At 37.5% G+C, this 24126-nt stretch overlaps 1 protein-coding gene and 1 non-coding gene across 16 annotated transcripts in view; one reads left to right on the forward strand and one right to left on the reverse strand.

The window, feature by feature from the left end:
* The window catches only part of LOC128994224 (protein spinster-like), a 113234-nt gene that overhangs the window by 29571 nt on the left and 59537 nt on the right, over window positions 1-24126 (reverse strand). For all 15 annotated transcript variants that reach the window (XM_054418619.1, XM_054418610.1, XM_054418609.1 and 12 more), the window contains exons 2-3: window positions 833-1029; window positions 324-475 (exon numbers count right to left, since the gene is read on the reverse strand). In XM_054418619.1, the coding sequence (XP_054274594.1) occupies window positions 324-475; window positions 833-1029 (349 nt within the window). The remainder of the gene's footprint in view (window positions 1-323; window positions 476-832; window positions 1030-24126) is intronic.
* On the forward strand, window positions 20878-20949 carry Trnam-cau (transfer RNA methionine (anticodon CAU)). Its single transcript has one exon. It is a non-coding gene; the product is annotated as a tRNA-Met (tRNA).

The following is a 24126-nucleotide window of genomic DNA, read 5'->3' on the forward strand; positions in this document are numbered from 1 at the left end:
AACGCCTAAGCGCTGTTTTGTTGCAGTCAATAGATTAATTGTAATTTATTTTTGTTACATGAAAGTAAAACACACTCAGAAATTATTTTCTTTGTAATCATGTGCTTGTAGACTTATTTAAAACGCCTGTAAATCTCATGATAAATTATTGGTATATCTAGACATTTTTCTGTTTCATCCAGTGTAAGTTTATACCCGATGGGAGGCGCTATAGCCACCTTAGCCCCCCCAATAGATACATCACTGTTGTTTGCATGTTATTCTGATTCTGAGCTATTCTTCCACAGGTTTGTAAAACACCCCCAGACTTAAAAATAATTTACCTTCCAACAGGTATGGCGAAGTAGAAGAGAGCAAGCATCTTGGAGCGCTGATCTTGTACGAATAGGTCACTGATGATGGTGGGAGCAATGGTAGAGTAGCTCGCCTCTCCCACTCCCACAAGCGTGCGGAATAGCAAAAACCAGTGGTATTCCTTTGTTTGACAAAAATTTAGATTAAAAAAGCTAAGACAATAATAATATCATCACATCAGTAACTTCAACTGGGTGTTACTTATTCCTTGTGGAACTATTCACTTTTTACAATTGAACTTCTTTTTAATTGTCCTCTTAAATTATATTTAACACGCGGGTAATGCTAACTCTGTTTAAAAGTTTTTTGATTTTTCTATCTTATTAAATTGCTGATGTTTAGTACCTTAAGTTAGAATCAGTTACAAAGAGCAAAATTTGATAAGAAGCATCAGGGACCTCTTTTTAGAGTTACTAAAACCCATTGTTATACTATACTATAAACTTTTACACTTTTATAACTATGAAGTTATTCGTACCACCATGAAGGATCCTATAAGTGTTGTGAGACTCCACAAGAACACTCCAGCAGCCATGATGGCTCTGCGACTGTAGCGGTCACCGAGGTAGCCGAACAGAGGAGCAAACACCATGTAGCTGATGACAAACGCTGTCTGTAGGAGTCCACTCTTGTCATCCGACAGGTTAAAGTACTTCTCTATGTCTGTCAGGATACCTGCAATCACAAAAATGTTACAGTATCATTTAGGTTAATGATATTTTACACATAAGCCTATTCTATCAATCATATCCTTGTAGCATCAATCCATTTTATCAGACAAAAACATCCACATGTTTAAGAAACAATACAAAAACCATTCAAGGTTTGTCTGAATAGCATCATAGTTCTATAGTTGTTGATCTGTAAGTACTTGGAAATAGCGTTCAAATAGGTAAAAAATAGTTTACTGAGAGTAGGTGATGAAATTTCATGGTCCCTGCCAACATCCCACAACTCCGCCACCTCCCCTTCTCTAACATTTAGACCAGAGGACAGGACTGTCGGATGTCATATTGTCACTATCACTCTGTAGTGCTTTATCCAAATTATCGTTTGCGCTAACATCAAATTCCCAACAGGCTGACAACTTTTGTAACATTTATGTAGCATAGTAAAAAATATACCTACCATCCCATGTACACTGTACAGGTGATGTCAGTCCGTGTCAGAGATTCTAATTTTAATTCATATATTGAATTGATTTTTAGAAATCCATGCATATACAGGGTAAATAAAAAGTCAAGACCCACCCATTTAAAATTTGTCCAAGTAAATATACAGATATATCATTTTGGGGGTAGTGCAATCTTAGCAGGAAGTTTCGTTTTATGATTTTGAAATTTTTGAGTGTCCCCCTAAAGGGGGGATTTGGGGGGTAACTCAAATATTTTAAATGTAAACCCCCTTCAAGTGACACCTCATTTTAAAGTGTTTACAAAAACTTAAAGAATGGTGAAAACTAGAGGTCGCTATCTCTTCTCTGTCCAAAATGGTAGCCCGTCAAATGTTGTGGAAAATCAATGGTAAAATTGGTTCGTAATTGTAATATTGGCTACCATTTTGGATAGAGAAGAGATAGCGAACTCTGGTTTTCTTAATTCTTTAAGCTTTTGTAAACACTTCAAAATGAGGTGTCACTAAATGGGGGTTTACGTTTAAAATATTTCAGTGTCCCCCCAAAAGGGGGGATTGGGGGGCAACTAAAATCTTTTCAATGTAAAACCCCATCAATTGACACCTCATTTTGAAGTGTTTACAAAAACTTAAAGAATGGTGAAAACCAGAGTTTGCTATCTGTTCTCTATCCAAAATTGTAGCCAATATTACAATTACGAACCAATTTTACCATTGATTTTCCACAACATTTGACGGGCTACCATTTTGGACAGAGAAGAGATAGCGACCTCTAGTTTTCACCATTCTTTAAGTTTTTGTAAACACTTTAAAATGAGGTGTCACTTGAAGGGGGTTTACATTTAAAATATTTGAGTTACCCCCCAAATCCCCCCTTTTGGGGGGCACTCAAAAATTTCAAAATGATAAAAAGAAACTTCCTGCTAAGATTGCATGGCCCCCAAAAGGATATCTCTGTATATTTACTTGGAAAAATATTAGATGAGGGGGTCTTGACTTTTTATTCACCCTGTATGCAAAGGATACAAAAAACAAAACAAAATAAATCTGTATTTTCGTGTGTGTGTGTGTATAGATAGAATTATTGAAAAGAAAAGAGAGTGATGTACAGTAGTGGGAGAGACTAGAGTGGTGTGTGTGTGTGATGTGACTGTCAGATAGAGGTGTAAGCAGCAATTGGACAATAGGCACTAGACAGGAATTTATGATAGTGTGGGTGGTTGACTAATATTATAATGGAACTGGTCACTGGTCACTCAAGACATCATTAGTCTGTGTTGTAGGAGAAGGAATCAGTGAATCTGGTGTCACCTGTGTATACAACTCTTATGAAAATAACACTTTGTTAGTGAGAACAAGTTGGTATCTCATTCATATTAAAACAAAAAACAATTTTAGAACATTGTTATTTTTATTGGAGTTTTTAAAGCTATGCCTATATACAAGCAAGACCTATATAACTATATAGTTTTAAAGAATATGTTTTAATGTCTTTAATTTTCAACATTTGTATAAGAAATTGTTATTTGTGTAACTAGTGCTCTAAGTGGTACTTTGCGCTCGCGTTACACTGTTTCCTAAATGTTACTTTAGACCATATTATAATAATTAGTCTTTCAAACTGTTTGGTTAAATCCAAGCATTGAACGAAAATAGAATTAACACGAAACAATATGTTGTTAAGTCGCAATATCAATAGTCAAAGGCTGGGAATAGTAAATCCAGCTAATACCATTGAATATATAACACTCTGTTATAGAGTGTTATATATTCAATGCTAATACTGATCATAGTCAGAGTATGAGGTGTTGCCAACTTATTTTTAAGCATACACATGTTACAGCACATTGTTTTGTGTTGTTTGGTTGGATTACTATAGTGCGGCAAAGTGGTGAGTGTGGTAAAGTAAAATGAGTGCGGCAAAAGTAAATGCAGCAATAAGCTGCTTTGCGTGTTATAATCAGTGCAAGGAAGCTCGCTTTGTCAGGTAACTGTAGGAAAAGAATTTGGTAGTGGTGCATTTGATATGAGTATTGAAGTAACAAAATGTCAAAAACAATTGTTTTTATCATTAAATTGTGTTTTTAAATTAAACGTATTATGTACCCAGATCATATTGCATATAAATTAAGTTTTTTTGTACTATTAAAGACTGCTTGGCACTTTGAGTGCTGTCAAAACATTACCTAGTTAGGTGGATATTAAAGTTGACCACAGTTACCCGGCTTCAATCAGCTGACACGTTTACTGCAGTAAAACACCTGATCACTCATTTACATGTGATAATGTCTGGAAACTTGCTCTATAATGTCAACCTACAGCCTTCAGTAGTTACAGTGGCTGGTTGGAAAATGCAATGATATTGAAGATTAATTAGAGTTAGCGCTAACACTCAGCAACATCGAGAAATGGGCAATAGAAACAATTTATGGAAACAATCCTTCAAGACAGTCTTAAGACAATATATCATAATAAATTATATGTTATAAAAGTCTTTTCCACTTATTGCTTCAATATTACAAAAGTCAAAATTGAATGAAGGATACTACAGTACTAGGTCTCTAGATAACCTTTAAAAAATACTTTGCCTAGGAATACACTTTTTTATACATTGGTTTTTTTTTGTGGTGTTTAGCTACACAACTGGGAAAGGTAGGATTTTGAAACTAAGATGCAGTTGACTTTTGTTTCTGAGGTATTTGGAAAGAGTGTTAATTTTATGTTTCTATAATCAATGGTAAGAATTTAAGGGTCTTGGAATTTTGAAACGGTCAAAGCTACTTACTTGCTATAAGATTTACCAAAATTTAACCAGCTCTTTCTTAGTTTATTTTGTCGATAAAATATTTACATTAATGAAATTTGTGTAGTAATTAGTTAACAACAAGGATATGTTTGATAAACTTTAGTCTGAGTTAACAAAAACGGACTGTTAGGTATCAAGATCAAGTTAAGTGGTACAATTCAATTTTGTTTCTAAATTAAATGGACGAGGTGTTAGCCCGTCCTACGTACGGGAATTCAGTAGTCAATTAAAACCGTGTACAATTCAGATCAGCTAGTTTACACATATAAAGACAAAGTTTCTTGCAGTTTTAATGTGAAAAATCATCTTGTAAACAAATGTTGTGTGGCCAATATGTCTTTATTCCATCATAGGCCTATACGATATGCATTTTAAATCCGATAATTTTACAATAAAACAGCAATCCTGCAATTTTTACGATGTGAAAAGCGTTGAAGATGTGAGATTTGCAGCCGATTCGCACACTGATTATAAGTATAGCCTACAGTAGAGAGAGTAATAGTCAATTGAGAAGTGTATAGACCTAGTCAACGATACCACCTTCCATAGCATACCTGCCTCTTCCATAATTATTATCACCACAATTTACAACTACTATACACAATTTCTAGTAGGTCTGAATAGAAACGACCTAAAATAAAACGATAGTACCCAATAAAATTCACAGTACGGTACACATAATTTAACTTTGGTGTCCTAACATAAAAAATTGTCACACCTATCCTTCATATCAATTTCACTGCATTAATTGCTAAATAAATAAGTGTAAACAAAGAAAAGTAAAAACAATAACAGTTTGTTTTGAAACAGCTGTTTGGTTCAAATAACATTCATTTGAAAAAAAGAACTGGTCACATGTAGCAGGAATATAAAAAGTAAACACGCTAGTAAAGCTAATGACGTAATTGTCAATGTTTATTATCCATACCGTTATCAGTTCTCTATCCTTGATAATTACCCACCCTCATTGAATAAACGTACATCGTAATTTCCCATATTAGTTAATTTAAACTACAATATATTCATAGTTGAAATAAAAGTGATATTTTCACGTTTGGGGGCGCTGATATAGGCGCCCCTAAACGTAACCACAACTGAACACGATTTCATAAAAGGATGGTTTGTCTACTTTCAGTATCCTAGGTCAATGTTGACGTTGTGTTCAATCTATGTCATCCATCTGTTTATCTTTGTATAAAACCCGGCTGAGGTTGTGGTGGTAATTTAAATCGTGATTCCTGATTATTCTTGATCTTCTTTTTATGACATCAATATTTCCGGGCCTAATCCAAACAAAGTTAAAGCAGACAAACATTCATTGTAAACAAAAAGCTACCATGAAGAATTAAAACATGTAAACATTGTTATTTTTCTAATCTTTCCTTGAAAAGTGGAGGAGTAAAATAATTTGCATTTATCCTTTTTTATTAAGACTCGTGTACAGAGCCTCGATTTGTACAGTGGTTTAATTAATTTAGGTTAAAACTGTGGTTTAAACTGTGGCCTAATTATTTCTACTAAAATCCTACTTATTTCCTATAATCAATGACAAAAATAAAATAACCTCATAGTTGCATAGTTTATATTTAACCAGCTGTTAGTTAAAACAAATTATATTGCTCTAAAACAAATCGAAGATTACAAAGATTGCTTTAAAAAATAATTTGAACATCCTAGTATTTTACTATGTATATTTAATTATTAGCCTGTCATCCTCTTACAGAAGAATTGAACGTATCAATGATTAGCATTACACATAGTATAAATAAGTCAACCCTAAGTATGTCTTTACATTTTTATCCAAATGCTGAATTTGTGACACAAAAGCTGAATGTTTACAGCTGTTATGTTAAGCAAATTATTTTATGCCAAAAGCTAGTTTAGTATCTTAGCGTCGGCTGCTAGACTTTTTAAAAATTAAAACTTAATTTCTTAAAAACTGGGACCCTAAACTAAAATTATGGCTTCGACATTCCCTAGTTCTCAAAATTATCTTTCTTTCAACACAAAAATCATGAAAATCCGTCTAGTGGTTGATTCAGAATCGTGAAATAAAAAAACACAGTTTCGTTTTAATATTATAGATTATGAAAGAACCATTTTTAAGGCATTTTCAAGGAGCTTAACTGTCTATTCTGCATCCTGACCACGTTTCAAGGCTCGGGTATAGCGGCTAGTCCATTATAAAACGAAAATTGAAGATTCTAATCAAATGAAATGTAAAAGCTTTTAGCCCTGTACTTGAGAATATGGTACTTAATTAGTTTGCGAGTTTCAAGAATATTGCACATAAACTTAATGTATAATAATTAATACAACAAGTTGAGGTAAAGAGATTCGTGTCGGGGAGGTTGGGCTGGTCTACAATATACTGTGTGGAGAAAGAGGGGAGAGAAGCAGACGCGTTGCAATGAAAAGGGCCTTTGGACATTTTGCTACAGTTAATTATATTCCTAAACAAACCTAAAGAGTTTAACTCACTGCACACTATGTAATCCAACGGAGGGAATCGGTTATTACATGGATATTACACGAAAACGTAATAGGGTTAGCTACACAACGCTAGAAAACAACAACCTAAATAAGTCAACCAATATATGTACCATCCTCCAGGGTGGACACAGAATATATTTGTTCCTGTGTATAACGTTTTTAGTAAAATAAGTAAATTTATACAATGTCTGCTGGTAAATGACACGAAAGAATAGAATTATTCTCATGATGACATGCTTTAACTATTGAAACGGGGTTATCCAGTTATCTTCAAAAGTGCTGAACATTTGTATTTATTAAATTAATATATATTTATTTACAATATAAATTCGGAAAATAGCTCACTAGACATTTCATTGAACATTACGGAAAAGAAGAGGAGGTTTATATTAAACCTGCGAAATTCAAATAGACCTAAAAACAATCAAATATAAACGGAATATTAAAGGATTACGAAATGGATACAAGAATTGGCCGTCAGTGAATCTCCACGATTGCCTGCTCAGTGCTCCGTGGCGGAGACTGGAGATTGTGATATACGAGGACTAATGACTAATCGTCCTCACTACACGCCAGTCATAAATCTGGCTTAGACCTGGTCTAACTGTCTAGAGTGAAATTAAACCCTACTTAACTTGGATGAAGACTAACTATCTGTTGTCAACTTAAATGGCCTGTGGCGCAGTACAGTAAGATTTTGAGAGAAATTGAGTTTGGTTTCTCGCTTTCTGTACAACTTTTAATTTTAAATATAAGACAGGATTTAGAAAAATAAATGCTATCAATAAACACCAGCAAAGCGTAAAAACAAAGTAAAGTTTGGATTAAGAATAATAATTTTGGGTACCTTAAGGGATCAAACATAAAACATTTAAAGTGCAAATTAAATATTCTATCACATTTATTTTTAGACCAAAAACACTTGAGAAAATCGTAAAATTAAAGTAAATGTTTCTACACGACAATACGAATTGTTATTTTTAATAATAAGATGTAGGTTTTGAGCCTGAACCTTTTGCAATTATCGTAGTAGTGTTTTACTATCATACTGAACGCGGCTCTACTAACTACACATCCAGAGTTCTTGAACAGAACGGATGACGGGTTCAGAAATAAACGCTCTAATTGTCATCACCCTTCCTTATATTGGATATCAAACACAGAAGAACAAGACGGGGAATTGCGAAATAGCATCTATACAACCGCGGTGACAGGAGGAGGAGGAGGAGGGCGCAAAAAGGCGTTGAATCAAAACACAACTTACGGGAGGAGGGGGAGTTCTCACTTGTTGATATCAAGGAGATTGCCGTGATAAGACACTTCCCGCGCACGCGCACGTGGACCGGAAGTGGTACAATGGTGGCGGATACGGACACATCGGGGAGGGTGGTGACCGCTCTAGAGCGGGAATGGCCATTCCCAATTGCTAAATCAGCTGACTTCATTCACCCTAACATTCGGTAAGAAAATAACCTAAAATAAATAACCAAATTACATTTTATGTACAACTAAAAAGTAAGTTTGAGAGTTATGAAAAGTTAATCATGGAGGTAGGAAAATCGTGTGTTTTTACTGTACTACTACGAGCACAGGCATTGCAGCTCTCGAAATGTATGGCCGTACTCAAGCTTTCTCGAGAGGCAATGACGTAGACCTACTTTGTGTGCCCTTAGCACATAGCCACACAAAGAGTGTTCGATAGTAAACGTAATGCGCAGGCTATTTGATGACTTAAACATAAAAACACTCATTATAATAGACAGTCAAATAGAAAAATCCATACACATCTTTTAACCGTATTTACATAAAATTGAAAACCGAACTAAAATTAAAAATTTATAGCGGCTAGCATTAACTTTTTTAACAACCACCTATGAATTGATGTACGAGTACCGGTATTTAATTAAATTATATATTTTTTTATGATACAAAAATTTATCTTCCGTTTGTTTGATCTGTAAAAGGGGCCTTTGACTATAGTGTATTGCATAATTAATTACTTCCACCACCATTATTTTTAACCTTTTCTGACCGAGTAAGCCGAGTATTATCTTTCTTTGCGACGAATCGAACCCATTACCGCACAAAGCTTTGATAAATGAGAGCCTCGCGGGAGCGGTAGTAGCTGGGTAGATGAGGGGGGGGGGGTAATGAACGTGACCCCAGGTGCGAGCAGTGTAAGGGATGAAAATGTTTGTCACAGAACATAAATGTTGCCTCCCCCCACCATCTGCCAGCTTCCGGCAAACACGATAATTTACAGGTAACGTTTTGTGTATGTAAACGCAAAATTTAAATATATCTTTATCTTCAGGTGATGTCAGACGTATCGTAATAGTAGTTTACGCAACGATTGCGTTAAGTGAGTCTTTACGACACGAGTAGAAAATTTAAGGCACGAGCCTTGGCGAGTGCCTTAAAAACTTCTACGAGTGTCGTAAAGACTATTAACGCGAGTTGCGTACACTACTTTACCTACGACCGTTTTTTAATTACTATCAATCTGGATTTAATTACTAACAATCACTACTGATAACTTTTTAGAGAGGTTATGTTTTCGTGTATTGTCATTGCCACTGAAAGTGATGCAACGACTTGTTGTATAATCAGCTGATTTCCTGTAATTACGTGTTTGTTAAACTTCGCTAAATATTACATTGCTAGCAGCATTCTTACCATAAATAATATTGTATCAGGTACAATTCGGCAAATATTTCATTTATTTTTGGACTTCCACCAACTTAATTAAGAATACGCGAGTATCAACATGAACAAGTCGGATCAACAATTAAATTGGTCAACTGATCAGCTGATCAGCTGATTAGTTGACGTTCGAAGCATTACAATTTTAATTCTTTTCTCTCAATACTTGAACCTCATTGGTCCGTTACCTGTGTGGATATGAGAAAACTATGCGGATATGAAATGAAACTATGCGGATATGAAAGTAAACAGCTGTAAAGTGAAACTTTTCAATTCTAAGAACTGGACTGAAATGGCTACTTTAAAAAACGGTCGTAGGTAAAACATTTTATGGTTCAGGTCAACTAACGTACCTGATACCTTGTGTTCATTTTACGTGCCAACCACTACACACCACATAACCACATACCAACTTCTTGTTACTAACACTACTGCTATAGTTGGCATTTTGAAAGTTTTGCAAGTGATCGGTCCAACTCTGTATTTGACGTCATCCTTCTGTTGGATACAGATTAGCAATTGATATCCCTGTGACAAACGTCGCTAGTTATTGTTTTACCGTTACTTTACTTTAAGTGGTTTATTAAATAATGCACTCAATCAAATGCAAACCCAATATAATATGCTAAATTGCAGGAACTATACAAGCAACCATACTAAATAGATAACAGAAATAAAATTCGAATGTTTTTATTTAAAATTACGATGCCACCTTCCTCGGAATAGTACTTGCGTTTGCGTGTTAGTTTACTTGCAAATAGCTAATAAACTAAGAAAAATTGAATAACAAACAAATTTAAAACTCTGCTGCCGAGCCAAGATTAACCTGACAATAACCGCTCGTCGCCGGTCGCCGCACACGCACGGTGTCGGACACAGAGATTGTACATTGTTGAAGTAGAGTCTGCCACTGACATTTCATCTCTCCCCAGTACAGGACTCGGGAGTGTTTGTTGAAAGGGGAACGCTGCTGACAAAGAATACAATCTTCCCTTTACCCCCGCCGCAGCAAACCTGCAGCCTGAACGAATTGATATTTACCAGGACAAGTTTTCACTAAAATATTTCCTTAAAAGTGCCAGATGTATTTTCTATTTTAACGAGTAATTAGGTTTGTTTAGGAAATTTACATGAAAAAATGTATTGTAATTAAACCGATCTTTGTATTGCTAAACATACAACAACACAACACAATGCAGTAATGCTGATCGGACCTGCGGTTGTTGTTGTTGTTGTTGTTGCGTGGTTTTGTTGTCTATATTGGCCCAAACGAACGTACCGGGATACCGTGTGTTCATTTTACGTAGCGACCACATCGCATCGTGGCTTGCGTTTACAACACTACCATTACCAGTAATTGGTTATGCTTCAGACTTCACAATCATGACGTACAAGTAATACAAACAGTCACTGATACAAAGCAATCGGGCCTATCTATAACTACACATCTTATCAGAGGCTTACGAATAACGATGATTGATTTTTACCGGAAATTCGTCTTTTGCTATTTCGGAATGATTAAATTAATTCAGAAAAAAATTTCAACAATCTAACTTAATGTGTTACAGTTCAACTGATAAAACATTCAACAATAGTTTATTCGGCTTGTTTTGAATACTGTATATTGTTTATAGTAATCTACTGTATTGTCAAGTGAACATTCCTCCCCGTCTCAGGACGTTCAGTGACCCCCGCAGACCCCAAATAAACCTGTATGAAGCCAGCGTCCAGTGGTACGCGAGTGGAATAGTGATCATCTGTCTACGCTGAATAGGCACAATACAAGTAGTGTACAGACACGTAACTTTGATGTGGATTTATCATACACCATGAAGACAAACATGTCGTGTTACAGTGGCCAGACCTCCGGAGACAACGTCATGAAGAGTGTTGGACTCAGTCCAAATGTGTCATTCATAAATAAAACACAAAAAGTCAAGAGGAAAGTTCGTTGTAAATACTGGTCAAAACTGGTAACTTTGGTGTACAGTGATTAGTAATTGCTTAAATAGTATTATGTGTTGTTCTGTGTTTTGTATGCCAAAACGATGTTGCGCAATGGAAACAACTTTGAAACAATGCACCTCAGCATACTCGGTATTGTCGAAACTAAGCAACAGCAAATTCGTTTGAATTACGAGTTTGAATCAATACTGTGTATTATCGGAAACCGTAGGATTTGTCACACGACATGGCGGATGGTTGTAAACTATATTACATTTACTATGATGTGATCAGATAAGCAATAACCCCCAAATACGTCAATTTTCACATCTCGCCGCGGGACGGACTGATGTAATATCGTAGCCACCCTGGGCGCTAGAGGGCGTATACTGCAGACGCAATACTGTTGCTATGACGCCGGGTAAACAACTCATGCTCCTTTTGAGCGCCTGGTTGCTATGCAGGGTTGCTATGATTCAGTTAAAATGAATTCTGCTTTGGTAGCGGGAAATTGAGAAACATACTGCAACCTGTTTGTCGATTGGACCAGCCTCCCCAAAATAAGAAAAGAGCACAAGCTAAAAGTGTGATACGTAACACATATTAATAGTTTTATTTAAATCGTTTAAACAGTAGTTTCGAATAAACGTAAGCTGATTTTCACTTTGGATTTTTGTGTTTCAAAATAGTTGTAACTAAGCTATTATCACTATTTTTTTATTACGGCTTATTATCCCCCCCCCCCCAAAAAAAACTATGTTATAGCTACTCAATAGCTTCTTGATCAGCATTGCACGTGTTATTAAATTGACAGAGTAAATATAAAAAAATTCAAGTGTTATTAGACGTATTTATTAACTTGCCGTATGTTATATTGTATAAGCCTACACTGTGCAGTATACAAACTGAAATCCTTATTGTACATCGGCAGTGAATTGTCTAAAATGGGATCAGTTGGCGAAATATACATTTTCCAATAACCAATGACTGATATTGAAAACAACTGTTGTTTGCAGACTGCTCACGAATCAGCAAAACACAGCGCGTATGACGTTATCTATCAGCTGACATTGTAGACGCTGAATCAGCTGGTTTAAGTTATCGGCTGTTTTGCCAACGAATATGTCCGTCGTCAGTCGCCGCAGACCTTCTAGGATGACATTTCAACATGAAAATTAAAAAAAAAAATGAAGGTAAATGCCAGTTTAAAATTACCTGTAGCCAAATTGAGAGAATAAAATCGACCTGAGTTGTGGTAAAGTAGCCAACATGTATAGCCACCTCTAATACACAGTGTACTAAAGATGGCTGTGATAATAGGTGTTGGCCAATAAAGTTTCAAGGCAAAGAGTTCTACTCGAGCTCAGTAATATATAGTCAATGGTAATACTTGAATGTCGCTGTGTTGAGTTGAAGAAGCTCTGTTCGAATGTTAAATCAGTACAGTATTTAAAACAACAGACTATGGTTTTGATCATGTTGTATTTTTAAAAGAATAATGTGTTCGATCTTGGGTGTTTTGGTAATAACTAGCTGGTACAAAACTAATTAACTAAGGGATTTGAATACCATGCAAATATGTATGTGCACTATTTCTGATTGAATTAGTCAAGGAGTTAGTTGAGTCACTCTTGTACATTCAGTCACAACCAACCCTTGCTCCCTTGTACAGTGTTGATTACAAACCATCCCCCGCTAATCTCTTTATCCCCCCCTCCCCACACACCACAGCAGCGGCCTGAAACTCAATTTTGGAATAATCCGCCGCGCCGCGAGGCAGGTATATAACAATTTACTCGCAAGATTGGGCTGCAGGAGGGGAAGCGTAATATTCGGAACTTTTACACACTTCATACATTCATTTTTCATTTCTAAAACCAAGGAACGGAAATGTATATAGATTTGTAGAATATACATTTATTCCAAATTGAGAACATAAAAAAAATTAAAACAACAATTCGTAATTTTGAAACCGTGCAGGAAAAAATAAGATGATGAGGATTAAATTTAAAATGCGGCGAGGGTTAAAAAATTCAATGGTTTACCTAGAAGACACCCTTAGATAGATATCAAAGAAGTTCTTTTATACAGTTTGCCTTAATAAACATCTAAATAAGACCTGTATTTTTTATATTTCACAAGACGTCCTCAAAATAAAGAAACCCACTTCAAAGGTGGGTGTTCACGACGACTTGAAACTCTGAACGAGCTCAGATTAGAGTTGTTTAAGTTATTCCTACTTTATTCAATTTGAAATTAAATATTAGCTAAGAGTTGAATCCATGGAGTTATCATCTTTAAATTTTGCAAATATACATCGCATATAATTTGACTTTAGCTATTTACATGGTTTTATTCCAGTTAACTATACAATTACTTAACATTCACTTATAAAAGTAACATAGGAAAGCTTTTATTCCAGTGAAAAACAAAACAGCATCATTATACTCCCAAGAGGAGCATAAACATGGGTCGTGTAGTCATAATACAATTACATCCGCTATGCCATGAATCCCACTTACGTTGGAGTGCGGAGCGAGTGTGTTGTACCGGGTTGTAGCTTGTATCCTGGCAACAGGTGTGCTCCGCGATAAATGGGGCCATTAAACAAACCCTGCTCTCTCCCGCCCACACACTAGATACTTCCCCCCTGGTGTAAACTGCCCTTTAATTTATTTACACTTATTAATAATTTGGTTTTGACACAGAAGCTGAAACATTCTTGTAATATAGCGCCTTGAACGTCTTGAATGATTTGAGGGAGCTGTCTACTTCTACTGTACTGATATTTTGAGACATCCATGGATATGTCTGAACCACTCGACCTACCGTAGCTTAGATAGAGCAACATGATTCAGTTCCGACGGATTGATCAGTCCCCTCACAATTGATTAAAAGCTAATGGCTTTTCAATCTTAAGAATGAGGATAATCGAAGAGACGAGCAGAGTTTCATCACAAACGGGTCTCCACGGGCGAAAGAGGCAAAAACCATTAAAACTAACACTTTTGAACATCTTACAATAAAAATATGTTAAATTTTAGCTATAAATAAATAATAAACAATAAATAAATGAAAAATAAAAAAAAATTTAGAAATAATAAATAATTTTAAATTGTAACATTCTGCAGTTATTATAATTTAGAATATCCCTCTACGGACCAAGTTGGGAAAACACGCTCCTTAAGTAATTAAATAAGTTACCTAGTCAATCATAATTATTATAAACCTTTGTTAAAGTAACAATGATTATTCCCAATGCAATTAAATTGAATTACGTGTATACTATGCAGTAATTTCATATTAACTTTGCACAGCCTTAATTTATTTACCAAACCCGAAGGTCTGTTTATCTAACCGTAACAAGCTAATAGGTCTGAGAATATCACATTCTGAAACGCGATTAATCGTCTTCTATCTCATTACGTAAAATGTTTAATGTGTACAACCTTAGTGTCTGAAAACATATTCGACACATTATATTTATATTTCAATTCGATTATTAGGATTGAAGTATCATTGCAATTCTTATTACACTACAAACAAATAAAACTACTTCATACAAATTCTACATTCATTTATGCTAGTTAGTGATCACGCATATTGTGTGTGCTAGTGCATATTCCTTGTTTATGTTAACTTATTAGTTTGCCTTGTCTGTTTGGTTGTTATCTTTGACTTCGATTGACAACTCACTCGCGACACTAATCTAAGTATACCAAAAAATATATATATATACTTAAAATTAATCATCTTCAAAAAACACATGACGTTTTCTTCATCGGATATTTAACATAAAAACCCCAGTAAGCAAATTGTGTTTGTTAAAAGATAACAAGTGATTTTGAGTTTCGTACATAACTATCACTTTGTTCTACCAAATCTCTTTATTTTTTAAAACGGAATTTTGAATTCGTTATATACAATCCATTACATTACACTAAGAAAGTTTGATGTTGATTGGTTTAAATCTGTCCCAAAAGGCGAAACTAAATAAATCTGTGTCAAAATATTTAGACACGGTAGCAAGAGATAGTTATGGTTGACGATGGTGGTGATATCGAGTGCAGCTGCTGCATTGTTAAGCTGCAGTACCATGGTTGGCGTGATACATGCATCAGTACTACACAACTGTGATATCGAGTGCAGCTGCTGCATTGTTGCGCTGCAGTACCATGGTTGGCGTGATACATGCATCAGTACTACACAACTGTGATATCGAGTGCAGCTGCTGCATTGTTAAGCTGCAGTACCATGGTTGGCGTGATACATGCATCAGTACTACACAACTGTGATATCGAGTGCAGCTGCTGCATTGTTGCGCTGCAGTACCATGGTTGGCGAGATACATGCATCAGTACTACACAACTGTGATATCGAGTGCAGCTGCTGCATTGTTGCACTGCAGTACCGTGGTTGGCGTGATACATGCATCAGTACTACACAACTGTGATATCGAGTGCAGCTGCTGCATTGTTGCGCTGCAGTACCATGGTTGGCGAGATACATGCATCAGTACTACACAACTGTGATATCGAGTACTGCTGGTGCTGCATTGTTGCGCTGCAGTACCATGGTTGGCGTGATACATGCATCAGTACTACACAACTGTGATATCGAGTACTGCAGCTGGTGCATTGTTGCACTGCAGTACCATGGTTGGCGTGATACATGCATCAGTACTACACAACTGTGATATCGAGTACTGCTGGTGCTGCATTGTTGCGCTGCAGTACCATGGTTGGCGTGATACATGCATCAGTACTACACAACTGTGATATCGAGTGCAGCTGCTGCATTGTTGCGCTGCAGTACCATGGTTGGCGTGATACATGCATCAGTACTACACAACTGTGATATCGAGTACTGCTGGTGCTGCATTGTTGCGCTGCAGTACCATGGTTGGCGTGATACATGCATCAGTACTACACAACTGTGATATCGAGTACTGCAGCTGCTGCATTGTTGCACTGCAGTACCATGGTTGGCGTGATACATGCATCAGTACTACACAACTGTGATATCGAGTGCAGCTGCTGCATTGTTGCGCTGCAGTACCATGGTTGGCGTGATACATGCATCAGTACTACACAACTGTGATATCGAGTACTGCTGGTGCTGCATTGTTGCGTTGCAGTACCATGGTTGGCGTGATACATGCATCAGTACTACACAACTGTGATATCGAGTGCAGCTGCTGCATTGTTGCGCTGCAGTACCATGGTTGGCGTGATACATGCATCAGTACTACACAACTGTGATATCGAGTACTGCTGGTGCTGCATTGTTGCGTTGCAGTACCATGGTTGGCGTGATACATGCATCAGTACTACACAACTGTGATATCGAGTGCAGCTGCTGCATTGTTGCGCTGCAGTACCATGGTTGGCGTGATACATGCATCAGTACTATACAACTGTGATATCGAGTACTGCTGGTGCTGCATTGTTGCGTTGCAGTACCATGGTTGGCGTGATACATGCATCAGTACTACACAACTGTGATATCGAGTACTGCTGGTGCTGCATTGTTGCGTTGCAGTACCATGGTTGGCGTGATACATGCATCAGTACTACACAACTGTGATATCGAGTACTGCTGGTGCTGCATTGTTGCGTTGCAGTACCATGGTTGGCGTGATACATGCATCAGTACTACACAACTGTGATATCGAGTACTGCAGCTGCTGCATTGTTGCACTGCAGTACCATGGTTGGCGTGATACTGCATCAGTACTACACAACGGTGATATCGAGCATCAGTACTACACAACTGTGATATCGAGTACTGCAGCTGCTGCATTGTTGCGCTGCAGTACCATGGTTGGCGTGATACATGCATCAGTACTACACAACTGTGATATCGAGTACTGCTGGTGCTGCATTGTTGCGCTGCAGTACCATGGTTGGCGTGATACATGCATCAGTACTACACAACTGTGATATCGAGTGCAGCTGCTGCATTGTTGCACTGCAGTACCGTGGTTGGCGTGATACATGCATCAGTACTACACAACTGTGATATCGAGTGCAGCTGCTGCATTGTTGCGCTGCAGTACCATGGTTGGCGTGATACATGCATCAGTACTACACAACTGTGATATCGAGTACTGCAGCTGCTGCATTGTTGCACTGCAGTACCATGGTTGGCGTGATACATGCATCAGTACCGGTACTACACAACTGTGATATCGAGTGCAGCTGCTGCATTGTTGCGCTGCAGTACCATGGTTGGCGTGATACATGCATCAGTACTACACAACTGTGATATCGAGTGCAGCTGCTGCATTGTTGCGCTGCAGTACCATGGTTGGCGTGATACATGCATCAGTACTACACAACTATGATATCGAGTACTGCAGCTGCTGCATTGTTGCACTGCAGTACCATGGTTGGCGTGATACATGCATCAGTACTACACAACTGTGATATCGAGTGCAGCTGCTGCATTGTTGCGCTGCAGTACCATGGTTGGCGTGATACATGCATCAGTACTACACAACGGTGATATCGAGCATCAGTACTACACAACTGTGATATCGAGTACTGCAGCTGCTGCATTGTTGCACTGCAGTACCATGGTTGGCGTGATACATGCATCAGTACTACACAACTGTGATATCGAGTGCAGCTGCTGCATTGTTGCGCTGCAGTACCATGGTTGGCGTGATACATGCATCAGTACTACACAACTGTGATATCGAGTACTGCTGGTGCTGCATTGTTGCACTGCAGTACCATGGTTGGCGTGATACATGCATCAGTACTACACAACTGTGATATCGAGTGCAGCTGCTGCATTGTTGCGCTGCAGTACCATGGTTGGCGTGATACATGCATCAGTACTACACAACTGTGATATCGAGTACTGCTGGTGCTGCATTGTTGCGCTGCAGTACCATGGTTGGCGTGATACATGCATCAGTACTACACAACTGTGATATCGAGTACTGCTGGTGCTGCATTGTTGCGCTGCAGTACCATGGTTGGTGTGATACATGCATCAGTACTACACAACTGTGATATCGAGTGCAGCTGCTGCATTGTTGCGTTGCAGTACCATGGTTGGCGTGATACATGCATCAGAACTACACAACTGTGATATCGAGTACTGCTGGTGCTGCATTGTTGCGCTGCAGTACCATGGTTGGCGTGATACATGCATCAGTACTACACAACTGTGATATCGAGTGCAGCTGCTGCATTGTTGCGCTGCAGTACCATGGTTGGCGTGATACATGCATCAGTACTACACAACTGTGATATCGAGTACTGCTGGTGCTGCATTGTTGCGCTGCAGTACCATGGTTGGCGTGATACATGCATCAGTACTACACAACTGTGATATCGAGTACTGCTGGTGCTGCATTGTTGCGCTGCAGTACCATGGTTGGCGTGATACATGCATCAGTACTACACAACTGTGATATCGAGTACTGCTGGTGCTGCATTGTTGCGTTGCAGTACCATGGTTGGCGTGATACATGCATCAGTACTACACAACTGTGATATCGAGTACTGCTGGTGCTGCATTGTTGCGCTGCAGTACCATGGTTGGTGTGATACATGCATCAGTACTACACAACTGTGATATCGAGTACTGCTGGTGCTGCATTGTTGCGCTGCAGTACCATGGTTGGTGTGATACATGCATCAGTACTACACAACTGTGATATCGAGAGCGGCAGTACCATGGTTGGCGTGATACATGCATCAGTACTACACAACTGTGATATCGAGAGCGGCAGTACCATGGTTGGCGTGATACATGCATCAGTACTACACAACTGTTATATCGAGTGCAGCTGCTGCATTGTTGCGCTGCAGTACCATGGTTGGCGTGATACATGCATCAGTACTATAACATCCTAGAGCTGCAGTACCATGGTTGGCGTGATACATGCATCAGTACTACACAACTGTGATATCGAGTACTGCTGGTGCTGCATTGTTGCGCTGCAGTACCATGGTTGGCGTGATACATGCATCAGTACTACACAACTGTGATATCGAGTACTGCTGGTGCTGCATTGTTGCGCTGCAGTACCATGGTTGGCGTGATACATGCATCAGTACTACACAACTGTGATATCGAGTGCAGCTGCTGCATTGTTGCGCTGCAGTACCATGGTTAGCGTGATACATGCATCAGTACTACACAACTGTGATATCGAGTGCAGCTGCTGCATTGTTGCGCTGCAGTACCATGGTTGTGTTGTGTTGTTGCCGTACCGCCCAGTGTCGTCAGATAGCACACAGCAATGACAAATGACACTGTTCGTCGGTCGTCGCCCAAAATAGTTGGTGTCTAGGAGGCTCGCCGCCTGCGTCACATCACGCCACTCTACGTTGCACACTCCTCCCTCCCCTAGCACACTACTTTATAATGTTATCACGACCATCGTGACATGTCTAATATAAGTTCAAATACATTTTGTATAATTGATTCGTTTGTATATAGTTTGTCAATTAACATCAAGGATCGAGGAGACATTTACCGCATCTACGCCATTGTGATGAACTATGTTAATTCGGTTAATTCAAACCAAATTTTAAGCGGTTTTTATGGAGTAACAAGAATACAACACGAAATATAATGATACAGAATCGTAAATGATACAAAGACAATGTCACTTGTATGGATTGATATTTTGATGCCATTAGATTTAAATCCTGTACCACGAACAGGGAAGTCTGGGGCTGGCTGTGAATGGCAGCGAAGCTTATTTTATTATTAGCGTCTCTGCCGAGTCGAAACGAACGTCGCCACTAGCCAACTGTGCTGTGAACTGTGGTGTCGTCGTGGTGGTGCTTGGTTTGGACGGTTTGGTCATACAGTATACCGAGTACACACTACACTCACACTCTGGTATCAAATACTGGGATAGACCAGTCACAGAGAAGTGCATAATGAAGTATTTACAGTGTGTATAATGTCTGCAACACACGAAAGGTGTAAAAACTGCAGTGATAAACCTTAAGAGTAATAAATAAATATGTTAAGGAAGAATGGTAGAAACTCGATAGTTAAAATAAATCATAAAGTTATCAATTCATAAAAATTAGTAAAATAAGTGGTGTCACTAAGGATGGGGAGCATAAATTATTATAGTATGTTTAGGCTTCTTGTTAGGTAAACCTAACAAGTAAAAGTATGTTTTAGACTTGTAATACGGGTCGGTAGGTATATTAAATCTCTTTTAAGGATCAGAGAAGTGTCACGTCTTTTCACAACTAAATAATGGCTGAGGCGTTCTAAATGCGTGCCGTGACAGTAAGAAATATAATTACCAGTATATTTAAAAAGTTCAACAAGTGGAAGAGACACTATGAAAATACTTGGTACTGTAGTTTAGCCTAAGCCTAATAGTGGTATGTATTCACTGCCTAAGCCCTAAAGGAGGCATGATGTAAACAGCAACTTAGCCGACATGAAATCCCATCAGCAGAGTGGCGCAGTGGAAGCGTGCTGGGCCCATAACCCAGAGGTCCGTGGATCGAAACCACGCTCTGCTATAAACTTTTTGCTACCCAACCACTAATTTGGTCAGCATGTACAGTATTGATTAAGAATAATTTACTAGGCTAGTGGAAAACTTTTTTACTGAAAACACGTTGAACGTGATAATAAATACTAGTGTACCTGTAGCTCGAATTCGAGCAATTAATTGCGATGCATTACAGGCGACTCAAAGATTATGGAAATACTCACAATCTACACAACAGTTAGATATAATCAAAATCTTTTGTAAATATCTTATCTTTTTTCAAAAAGCTTATCTTGTTTTTTTAGTGTTTTCTACAATTTTTTCCCTCTCATAGCCGCATTAGGTTGTCTATGACAACGATTATAAATGAAAAAAATTATTTCTATTTCTTCGACTTGGTTGTGTTCTATGACTTTTTCTATGTTTCCATTGTTTGCAAATCGATTATTTCAATGATTGCTCAAGAAATGTAGAACAGTGTTAATTCAGTTTTATTTTTATCCCATATCAAATTGTCCAGGATTTCTCACTCTTTTCCATTGTAATAATTACACCAACCCAAGTTTCGTCTACAGATGCAATATGCCAACGAATATCACCTACGTACAGTCTCCAAGAAGTGGCAGGGTGTCCACAAAAAATTTGTCATTAATTTCCATGACTTTCCATGACTATCCATGACCATTTACCATTGATTTCCATGACTCACGAACTTTACACGCAAATTATAATATAACATACACACACAAATAATACTGCCTGGACATGTTATTTTGCAGAAAATACTGAAATATGTAATAACAGATAACAATAGAGAACAATAGGTACAACAATGAACTAAAAGAAACCGAAAACTCATAAAATAATACAATTGTAATAAATTGAATTGTCGAACATTTGTGAAAAATCCTGAAAAATGCTACAACAGTCCGGGTTACGGCTGACTAGAGCATTGAGTGGTCCCCTCAAATCCATCCATAATTGGAAATTTCCATGACTTTCCATGACTTCTTGCCTATTTCCCTGACTTTCAATGACCAAAATTTTTTTCCATAACTTTCCATGACTATCCCTGACTTTCCAGAATGTGGACACCCTGAGTGGTAAAAAAGGCAGAAACCAACCCATACAATAGATATAAGTTAACTCCAAATGAAACAATTTTAAGAGTTAATGTGATATTAGGATTTTCCACTGATTTGGTAATAGAACATTATATTGCAAAACATGACACGATGCAGAAGAAAATCCAATTTAAAATCAGAAAAACCCATTGCAAATACTGTACTTCATTTTGACAAATTCAATAAATCACAATTTAAATATTAACAGCTGTTTCATTAAAAAGTAGTGTAGAATTATGCATAAGTTCGTAATGTAAACAAATCTGAAGAGGCAACTTTAAAGACTTCTGGGGCAGAGCCCCAAGGGATTTACCTCATTCCTCTTTTGATGGTTCATCTACAGACCAAGACCTTTCTTTAGAGACCCCTACCAAGTTTCTACGCCCAGCCGTTCTCTCAAATTAGCTGTGACAAAAACCCCGTTTTCCTCCATAAGAACAACATGGGATAGGAATTTAAAGGCCCCCAATGGGAATTTAAAGGGAATTCACCATGTTTCTCTTTTGATGGCTCATCTACAGACCAAGACCTTTCTTTAGACACCTCTACTGAGTTTCTACACCCAGCCGTTCTCTCAAAATAGCTATGACAAAGAAAAACAGTTTCAAATTAATATATAGATTTCCTTGCGGTAAAGTGACTGAGCAGTGGTGAAAAGGTATATTGTAGAAAGTGAACACTGTTGCTCTTGTGTAAAATAATATAACTAAGTACTTTGGTTTCAAGGGCGTGTATTTCATTAAAAAATACACGCGTTTTAAGTAGTTTAAAATTATGAGAGAAGCAACATCACAAGGGTGGCCAAACACCAGGTTAAATTGAACTAGTTAAAATACCCTCACCGCAGCAAACCTGCAGGCTAAGCGAATTTCCATTTGCCTAAATGGATTTACACAAAAATGCCTCCTTATAAAATATCACATTTATTTCCTATTTAAATAGTATTAGTTTAACGAGTACTTAGGTTTGATGTAACAGGCAGGGTAAAAAAGTGTTTTTGTTGTAAAATATTAATACAGTAGTTGCAATGAATGCATTTTCCAAATTTGATCAAAATATTTTCATAAACATGCAAACTACACAGTTGACTTATTCATTATAATTTACATTTTTTTAAATCATCTCAGTTTTTTGAGCTCTACAAAAGGGTTTGGAAAGAAATTGTGAAATGTTGTGTTCTTAGGGTCAAAAATGGGATAAACCTATTGTACCCCATAAAACCACCCATAAACCCCCGTTCCCATAGTCAGATCTTGCTGGTTTGCGAACTCGTTTGAATAAGTGTAAGTTTATACGTTTATACCAAATTTCATCAAAATCGGATCATTTTTGCTCGAGTTATCGGGCTAACGGACACACATACACACATATTGTATATATATATATATATATAGGTATATATATATATATATATATATATGAATTTGAACGGATGGTGTTTTTAGCCTCTAGGGACCTCAAAACGAAAAAGTAAATCGGTCCCGGGTCCAGGTCTTACCATGAGTACTACGGTAATAGCTTATTCCATAAATGGGAAATTTGCTAAAAGTTAGCTTCATTTTTAAACATTTCTAAAATCTTCATACCGTACTTCTTTGTTTTATTCTAATGGACGTTGGACAAAATTCATTGAATATAAACACACTGCTAATTAGGTTTGTCCAAACGTCAGAATTTCCTTTTCATGCTGTAGAAAGTATCAATCGTGTCTATGAAAAACGTTGGTGTTGATACAAATTACATAAAATAACTTATATTACTCTACAAACATTTTGCAACAAGGAAAATAGGTTTTATACAATTATTTTTTTAAGAATGGGACGTTAAATTTAAATAGATTGGACTCGCAAAGTAGTAGTTGCCAAGGCCAGTACGTAAGTAGGGTTGGCCAAGTGTAGTGGATTTAGTTCACACCTGTGTAGTGTGTGGAGCCAGCCAAGAATGAGTGGCTACTGTGATTATGACTCGCTAGGTTGGACAATGTATAGTGGATATATGACATAGCTAGGTTGATTGGAAAACTGTAAGTTCGAGCAGTTATTTACAATTCTTCTATCATTTGCCAACATTCATCTTTGTTA

This window comes from Macrosteles quadrilineatus, unplaced genomic scaffold, assembly GCF_028750875.1.
Source record: "Macrosteles quadrilineatus isolate MER2022 unplaced genomic scaffold, UCM_ALF_1.0 Scaffold_5__1_contigs__length_97177068, whole genome shotgun sequence".
Lineage (NCBI taxonomy): Eukaryota > Metazoa > Arthropoda > Insecta > Hemiptera > Cicadellidae > Macrosteles > Macrosteles quadrilineatus.